At 41.9% G+C, this 10807-nt stretch overlaps 2 protein-coding genes across 6 annotated transcripts in view; one reads left to right on the forward strand and one right to left on the reverse strand.

The window, feature by feature from the left end:
- The window catches only part of osbpl8 (oxysterol binding protein-like 8), a 46783-nt gene extending 36387 nt beyond the window's left edge, over positions 1-10396 (reverse strand). For all 5 annotated transcript variants that reach the window (XM_053688117.1, XM_053688115.1, XM_053688113.1 and 2 more), the window contains exon 1: positions 10090-10396. The gene's annotated coding sequence lies outside the window, so the exon portion shown is untranslated. The remainder of the gene's footprint in view (positions 1-10089) is intronic.
- LOC128635390 (uncharacterized) lies at positions 4345-5961 on the forward strand. Its single transcript, XM_053688149.1, has one exon. It carries the CDS (start codon positions 4345-4347, stop codon positions 5959-5961), a length of 1617 nt encoding a protein of 538 aa, XP_053544124.1.
- Positions 10397-10807: the final 411 nt, after the last annotated feature.

Below are 10807 nucleotides of genomic sequence, written 5' to 3' on the forward strand. Positions count from 1 at the left end.
ATAAGGTAGGATGCAAGCACAGTGTGAACAGTTTTATTGAGAGACACACAGGCAGGTAAATCCAGAACGTGATCCAAAAACGTAATCCAGTAACATGCAAGGTTCAGGCGATTGGCAAACAGGCATAAACGAGGCAAGGCAGGAATCAACGTCGTGGTCTCGGGATACAGGGTCGATATACCAAACATGAAACAGAAACAGCAGCGAGGGACTGGTAGCGGAGAAACCAGCGTGAACTTAAACAAAACTACACATGACATGAAGAATGAAGTAAGACTAAGACTAAGACTATGAAACGAAACATGAAACTATGACTATAACTGTGGTTATCTATCGTAAGGACTCTAAACTAATCGACTATCTAACTCATTCAACATTCCGCGTTGTGCGCTGGGAGGCACGCGGTATATATGCGGAGCTAATCAGCCTCGTAATGGCTGATGGCTGAGGACGATTCAGACACACGTGAGACTACAACCAATGACAGAACGGGGAGGAGACATGACAGAAACATAAACAAATGCACGAGTCGAAATGTCACGATTGTCCACAAGGGAAAAGCAGGTGCTCACGCACACGCGCTCACATGCTCCACAGGGCGCTGCTTAAAGGGGAACTCGTGACAGGTGCCAACATTCTTAAAACGTCACGGTACTTGTTTTACTGCACTAGCGTTTGAATCAATTCTAATGGAGGTACCGAGGTTGCAATTCTTCCGGACCTGATGGGGGCAGAAAATACGCGCAAATGTTTCAGTCAGTCCACAAGTGGTGAAGAAGAAGAGGAAGGCCTACAAGCACACGGGAAAAAATACAGAAGTTTAGCTCCGCCGCCACTCGTTGAGAGGAAATGTGGTACGAGTTAAATATGGAAATACTTCGCATTCGAGGCGGATGACAACAAACATATAATTGATGCTCTGAAGCCGGTGTGTAACCGATGCTATCGTTCATTTCAAACAAAGCGAGGAAACACCTGGAATTTGGCGAAGCACCTGAAAGATGGTCCTATATTATGTTTGTTTGAGACAGCTGCATTGTGGCCGTGAAAACAGCTAACGTTATGCTCCATGTAATGTTAGCGATAGCCTGTTATTTGTTAACGACGCTAACACATTGCAGTGTTATAAAGTACCTCCGAATGTTCCACCATGCATCTCCATTCAGCCCGTGTCCTGTCAGATACATGTAGCCTAATGTCACTAATAATTATTCAAATGTTCATGCTTTTAATGAATCGTTTTATCCTGCCACCAAATCAGTGAATTTAAACTAATGCTTGCATTCAGAGTATAAGGTGTGTGTGTGTGTGTGCGCGTGCGTTTAGGAGTACTGCACCTCCACTGTAGCCTCCACTCATTGCCAGTATCAGCCAGAGGAGGATGTCCTCAGGAGAGTTTTTTATTTATTTTTTGAAATTTATTTTTTTAATTTTATTTTTATACCACACCGTGGTATCGAGTATCGTGTACTTTTGGTGATATCGGTACCGACTACTAGATTTTTGGTATTGTGACATCCCGACTTACAACACAACGTTACAACACCACATTACAAAACCACACTCCAACACATTACAACACAACACTCCAACACAACGTTACACCACCACATTACAACACAAAGTTACAACAGCACGCTACAACTGAACATTACAACACCACATTACAACACCACACTACAACACAGTGTTACAACACTACATTACAACACCACACTAAACACCACACTAGAACACAACATTACAATATCACGTTACAACACCATACTACAACACAATGTTACATCACATTACAACACCACACTACAACACAACATTACAACACCACATCACACTACAACACAAAGTTACAACACCACATTACAACACCACACTACAACACAAAATTACAACACCACACTACAACGTTACAACACCACACTACAACACAATGTTACAACACCACACTACAACACAAAGTCACACCACACTACAACACAGCGTTACAACATCACACTGCAACACAGCGTTACAACACTACATTACAACACCACACTACAACACAGCATTACAACACCACACTACAACACAATGTTACAACACCACAAGGGAATACAGAAGTAGCTGAGGAGGACTAAAATACTGGCAGAAGAACCAGATTGTGGGGAAGCTACAACAGAACAATCTGAAACAGGTGTGTGGGGGGAGTGAAGAGCATCACTTGTATGTAAAAGTCAGAAGGAACAGGGTCACGCCAACGAGTTAAACCAGTTTTTCAACAGGTTTGACTCACTAACGCAGGAGTCACTGAACCTCCCTCCAGCTCCTTAAATGTCCCCACTCACACCTCCATCTTGGCTGTCCCCATTCACACCTGGGCTGCCCCGTCCTCTGCAGGCCTCCCTGCAGCAAAACAAGACTGGGAAATGACAGCCACAGCCCGCCTCTTCTCACCAGTAGACAACACAACGAAAGAAAACATCACAACACCTCCCACACCAAGGAAGACAGCATCACCACCACCACATCCTCCCCATATCCCCACCCACACCTCCACCATATCCCCACCCACTACCAGCCAGTTGAGACAGCAGCTCACTAAGACCCGGATGTCAGAGGACCTGACATCATCAACCGAGTGTGCATAAAGTGTGTGCGGAGCAGATGGCAGAAGTGTTTCGGCATCATTTTGAGCTATCCCTGAGGCTAAGAAAGGTGCCTAAGATCTAGATAAGATCTGCATAGTCCGCATGCCCAAGAAAGGAGGTCCCAGCACTCTCAATATCTTCAGGCCTGTGGCCTTAACATCACATGTAATGAAGACCCTTGAGAGGCTGGTTCTACAGCACCTCAGACCCCTGGTAGAGGGCTGCATGCTTCCAATGCAATTTGCTTACAAGGCTAACATCGATGTGGAGGATGCCATCATCTACCTGCTTCACAGACACCTGGAGAGGCCACAAAGCACAGTGAGGATCATGTTATTTGATTTCTCAAGTGCTTTTAACATGGTCCAGCCACTGTGGATGGCTGAGAAGAACCCTAAACCTAACCCAAGGTGGAGGCAGAGTAATGGTGGAAGTACAGTAAAGGTGGAGGTGGAGTAATGGTGGAAGTACAGTAAAGGTGGAGGTGGAGTAACGGTGGAAATACAGTAAAGGTGGAGGTGGAGTAATGGTGGAAGTACAGTAAAGTTGAAGGCGGGGTTACGGTGGAAATACAGTAAAGGTGGAGGTGGAGTAATGGGGGAAATACAGTAAAGGTGGAGGTGGAGTAATGGTGGAAGTACAGTAAAGGTGGAGGCGGAGTAATGGTGGAAGAAAGAGGTGCAGAATATATTCTAATCTACTCTATCTACTCAAGCGTGACTACAGCAGTGGACAGGAGGAAGCTTGAGATATGACATCAGTGTTCAAGTTCTAATAATCAGGAGGAGGACAATAATGTACAAAAACATAGAGAGCAACTATACATCAGAGTTTAATGTTTGCACAGCTGCTGAAAAACACACAGACCTCTCTCTCTCTCTCTCTCTCTCTCTCTCTCACACACACACACACACACACACACACACACACACACACACACACTCATTTTACTTTAGACAATTAAGGGCCAAATAGAAACCGCCCACACACACATTCAGGTGAAAAGGAAAACTGTAATCTGACGCACACAAATAAAAAACAAACAAAAACTAATACACTATGGTTTGTAATATGATGTACAGACACGTGAAGACACGCCGTCCCCCAGAAGTCAGGAGGAGACACGCCGTCCAACAGAAGTCAGGAGGAGACACGCCGTCCACCAGAAGTCCGGAGGAGACACGCCGTCCTCCAGAAGTCACGAGAAGACACGGTGTCCACCAGAAGTCAAGAAGAAACACGCCGTCCACCAAAAGTCAAGAAGAGACACCTCATCCATCAGAAGTCAGGAGGAGACACACCGTCCCTCAGAAGTCAGGAGGAGACACGCCGTCCTCCAGAAGTCAGGAGGAGATACGCCGTCCTCCAGAAGTCAAGAAGAAACACGCTACGCAACACACTACGTGACACGATACACAACAAGCTACGCAACACATTACGTAACAAACTACGCAAAAGTAAAAGAATGAAAAGAATATTTGAAAGTCAAATGTTTCTCTTGCAGTTTAAACTCTAAACTCAGGGTTAATGTTTTGTGTGTGTGCGTGTGTGTGTGTGTGTGTGTGTGTGTGTGTGTGTGTGTGTGTATGCACGTGTGCGCATACTTGTGTGCCTATTGCAAGGCAAATGAAGAGTGAGAATGGAAATGAAGAACACAGAAACATCGGAACAAAGACGGACAGCGGTTTTGTTTCATTTCTGTTAGAAGACAATGACAATGAAAACATGTGTCCATTACACCACGCCCAAAACACACGTCTATTACACCACGCCCAAAACACGCGTCTATTACACCACGCCCAAAACACACGTCTACTACACCACGCCCAAAACACACGTCTACTACACCACGCCCAAAACACGCGTCTACTACACCACACCCAAAACACACATCTACTACACCACGCCCAAAACACGCGTCTATTACACCACGCCCAAAACACACGTCTACTACACCACGCCCAAAACACGCGTCTACTACACCACACCCAAAACACACATCTACTACACCACGCCCAAAACACACGTCTATTACACCACGCCCAAAACACACGTCTACTACACCACGCCCAAAACACACGTCTACTACACCACGCCCAAAACACGCGTCTATTACACCACGCCCAAAACACGCGTCTATTACACCACGCCCAAAACACGCGTCTACTACACCACGCCCAAAACACACGTCTACTACACCACACCCAAAACACACGTCTATTACACCACGCCCAAAACACACGTCTACTACACCACGCCCAAAACACGCGTCTACTACACCACGTGCAAAACACACGTCTATTATACCACACCCAAAATACACGTCTATTACACCACGCCCAAAACACACGTCTATTACACCACGCCCAAAACACACGTCTACTACATCATGCCCAAAACACACGTCTATTCCACACGCCCAAAACACACGTCTACTACACCACGCCCAAAACACGCGTCTATTACACCACACCCAAAATACACGTCTACTACACCACGCCCAAAACACACGTCTATTACACCACGCCCAAAACACGCGTCTATTACACCACACCCAAAATACACGTCTATTACACCACGCCCAAAACACACGTCTATTACACCATGCCCAAAACACACGTCTATTACACCATGCCCAAAACACATGTCTATTACACCACACCCAAAATACACGTCTACTACACCACGCCCAAAACACGCGTCTACTACACCACACCCAAAACACACATCTACTACACCACGCCCAAAAATACTAATCTATTACACCACGCCCAAAACACACGTCTATTACACCACACCCAAAACATACATCTATTACACCATGCCCAAAACACACATCTATTACACCACGCCCAAAACACGCGTCTACTACACCATGCCCAAAACACACGTCTATTACACCACGCCCAAAACACGCGTCTATTACACCACACCCAAAACACACGTCTATTACACCATGCCCAAAACACACATCTATTACACCATGCCCAAAACACATGTCTATTACACCACGCCCAAAACACACGTCTATTACACCACGCCCAAAACACACGTCAATTACACCACATCCAAAATACACGTCTACTACACCACGCCCAAAACACGCGTCTACTACACCACACCCAAAATACACGTCTACTACACCACTCCCAAAACACACGTCTACTACACCATGCCCAAAACACGCATCTATTACACCACGCCCAAAACACACGTCTATTACACCATGCCCAAAACACACGTCCCAATACACACGTCTATTACACCATGCCCAAAACACACGTCTATTACACCACGCCCAAAACACGTACCTATTACAAACACATTTCTATAACAACAGGACCCAAACACACTTCTATTAGAACACAACACAAACACACTTGTATTAGAACACAACCCAAACACACTTCTATTAGAACACGACCCAAACACACCTATTATAACAGGACCCAAACTCACTTCTATTAGAACACAACCCAAACACACTTCTATTATAACACAACCAAAATGCTCTTCTATTAGAACAGGACACAAACTCACTTCTATTAGAACAGTACCCAAATGGCTTCTATTAGAACACAACCCAAACGCTCTTCTATTATAACAGGACCTAAACACACTTCTATTAGAACACAACCCAAACGCTCTTCTATTATAACAGGACCTAAACACACTTCTATTAGAACACAACCCAAACACACTTCTATTAGAACACAACCCAAACACACTTCTATTAAAACAGGACCTAAACACACCTATTATAACACAACCCAAACACACACCTATTATAACACAACCCAAACACACACCTATTATAACACAACCCAAACCACACTTCTATTATAACACAACCCAAACACACACCTATTATAACACAACCCAAACACACTTCTATTATAACACAACCCAAACACACTTCTATTATAACACAACCCAAACACACGTCTATTATAACAGGACCCAAACTCACTTCTATTAGAACACAACCCAAACACACTTCTACTATAACACAACCAAAATGCTCTTCTATTAGAACAGGACACAAACTCACTTCTATTAGAACAGTACCCAAATGGCTTCTATTAGAACACAACCCAAACGCTCTTCTATTATAACACAACCCAAACACACACCTATTATAACACAACCCAAACACACTTCTATTATAACACAACCCAAACCACACTTCTATTATAACACAACCCAAACCACACTCCTATTATAACACAACCCAAACACACTTCTATTATAACACAACCCAAACACACACCTATTATAACACAACCCAAACACACTTCTATTATAACACAACCCAAACACACTTCTATTATAACACAACCCAAACACACTTCTATTATAACACCATGCCCAAACACACGTCTATTAAAACAGGACCTAAACACACCTATTATAACACAACCCAAACACACACCTATTATAACACAACCCAAACACACTTCTATTATAACACAACCCAAACACACTTCTATTATAACACAACCCAAACACACACCTATTATAACACAACCCAAACACACACCTATTATAACACAACCCAAACACACACCTATTATAACACAACCCAAACACACTTCTATTAGAACACAGCCAAACACACACTTCTATTAGAACACAACCCAAACACACTTCTATTAGAACACAACCCAAACACACTTCTATTAGAACACGACCCAAACACACTTCTATTATAACAGGACCTAAACACACTTCTATTAGAACACGACCCAAACACACTTCTAATAGAACACGACCCAAACACACGTCTATTAAAACAGGACCTAAACACACCTATTATAACACAACCCAAACACACACCTATTATAACACAACCCAAACACACTTCTATTATAACACAACCCAAACACACACCTATTATAACACAACCCAAACACACACCTATTATAACACAACCCAAACCACACTTCTATTATAACACAACCCAAACACACACCTATTATAACACAACCCAAACACACTTCTATTATAACACAACCCAAACACACTTCTATTATAACACAACCCAAACACACGTCTATTATAACAGGACCCAAACTCACTTCTATTAGAACACAACCCAAACACACTTCTACTATAACACAACCAAAATGCTCTTCTATTAGAACAGGACACAAACTCACTTCTATTAGAACAGTACCCAAATGGCTTCTATTAGAACACAACCCAAACGCTCTTCTATTATAACACAACCCAAACACACACCTATTATAACACAACCCAAACACACTTCTATTATAACACAACCCAAACCACACTTCTATTATAACACAACCCAAACCACACTCCTATTATAACACAACCCAAACACACTTCTATTATAACACAACCCAAACACACACCTATTATAACACAACCCAAACACACTTCTATTATAACACAACCCAAACACACTTCTATTATAACACAACCCAAACACACTTCTATTATAACACAACCCAAACCACACTTCTATTATAACACAACCCAAACCACACTCCTATTATAACACAACCCAAACACACTTCTATTATAACACAACCCAAACACACACCTATTATAACACAACCCAAACACACTTCTATTATAACACAACCCAAACCACACTTCTATTATAACACAACCCAAACCACACTCCTATTATAACACAACCCAAACCACACTCCTATTATAACACAACCCAAACACACTTCTATTATAACACAACCCAAACACACACCTATTATAACACAACCCAAACACACTTCTATTATAACACAACCCAAACCACACTTCTATTATAACACAACCCAAACCACACTCCTATTATAACACAACCCAAACACACTTCTATTATAACACAACCCAAACACACACCTATTATAACACAACCCAAACACACTTCTATTATAACACAACCCAAACACACTTCTATTATAACACAACCCAAACACACTTCTATTATAACACAACCCAAACACACTTCTATTATAACACAACCCAAACACACTTCTATTATAACACCATGCCCAAACACACGTCTATTAAAACAGGACCTAAACACACCTATTATAACACAACCCAAACACACACCTATTATAACACAACCCAAACACACTTCTATTATAACACAACCCAAACACACTTCTATTATAACACAACCCAAACACACACCTATTATAACACAACCCAAACACACTTCTATTAGAACACAGCCAAACACACACTTCTATTAGAACACAACCCAAACACACTTCTATTAGAACACAACCCAAACACACTTCTATTAGAACACGACCCAAACACACTTCTATTATAACAGGACCTAAACACACTTCTATTAGAACACGACCCAAACACACTTCTATTAGAACACGACCCAAACACACGTCTATTAAAACAGGACCTAAACACACCTATTATAACACAACCCAAACACACTTCTATTAGAACACGGCCAAACACACACTTCTATTAGAACACAACCCAAACACACTTCTATTAGAACACGACCCAAACACACTTCTATTATAACAGGACCTAAACACACTTCTATTAGAACACGACCCAAACACACTTCTATTAGAACACGACCCAAACACACGTCTATTAAAACAGGACCTAAACACACCTATTATAACACAACCCAAACACACACCTATTATAACACAACCCAAACACACTTCTATTAGAACACGGCCAAACACACACTTCTATTAGAACACAACCCTAACACACTTCTATTAGAACACGACCCAAACACACTTCTATTATAACACGACCCAAACACACTTCTATTATAACAGGACCTAAACACACTTCTATTATAACATGACCCAAACACACTTCTATTAGAACAGGACCTAAACACACCTATTATAACACAACCCAAACACACACCTATTATAACACAACCCAAACACACTTCTATTAGAACACAACCCAAACACACTTCTATTAGAACACAACCCAAACACACTTCTATTAGAACACAACCCAAACACACTTCTATTATAACAGGACCTAAACACACTTCTATTATAACATGACCCAAACACACTTCTATTAGAACAGGACCTAAACACACTTCTATTAGAACACGACCCAAACACACTTCTATTAGAACACGACCCAAACACACTAACTCTGTCACACTGTTACATTTTATCTCAACAGTTAGACACATATATCATTAATTTTATTGACTGTTTTGTCAGATAAATATTAAGCTAAAGAATATAATGAGGACTAAATTAAGACATACACACTATAATAATATGAATAAGATTAATAATAATTAATGAGGATTGGATATGTTGTATGTATGTATATATGTTGTATATAATATGTTGTATGTAATGTTATATGTATAGATGAAGCTCTACACAAACAGCTGGATTAAACATTAAGAATGAAGCAAACACACAGATTATAAACACCAGCACTGTGTTAAAGTCACTTTACATACCGCCATTTTCTCTCTGAAGTTTCTGTATTAATCACAGAATTGCAGATGATCAGAGATGAAACTGAAATGTATATTTCTGCCACATATCCGGAGAAGCGAGCGCGGAGGCTGCAGTTAATCACTACACCACCACCACCATCATCATCATCATCATCTTTATCTTCGTCAATGCGGATATTAAACTCCCCTCAGTGAAATGTTACCGTTTAAGGTTCGCTTTAATGTGAAACACTGCAATTGTGTGTGTGTGTGTGTGTGTGAGAGAGAGAGAGAGAGAGAGAGAGAGAGAGAGAGAGAGAGAGAGAGAGACAGACACTGTGTGTGTTCAGACGCTACGCAGCTCTTCCTGTCTTTCCACTCGCAGTATGTGCACTTATCGCTGACCTCAGATCAGACACTCGCCTCGTGATGTCACACTTAGACCTTTCATTCCGACCGCGGATCAGCTTCAGGATAACTCAACGCCATTGGCTGGAACTGCAATAACATGGCGGTGCTACATTTCTTCTTTTAAAATAAAAGTCTTATTGAAATAACCAGGGTTAAAGTTAACGGTGCATTAGTTACATTTGTGGAAAGATCGGAATACAGTAATATTGTGTGTGTGTGTGTGTGTGTGTGTGTGTGTGTGTGTGTGTGTGTGTGTGTGTGTGAGTGCGTGCGTGCGTTCGAGCGTGCGTGTGTGTGGCCAAAGGCAAGTGGACATCTGATAATCACA

This window comes from Ictalurus punctatus, chromosome 19 (genome assembly GCF_001660625.3).
Source record: "Ictalurus punctatus breed USDA103 chromosome 19, Coco_2.0, whole genome shotgun sequence".
NCBI lineage: Eukaryota > Metazoa > Chordata > Actinopteri > Siluriformes > Ictaluridae > Ictalurus > Ictalurus punctatus.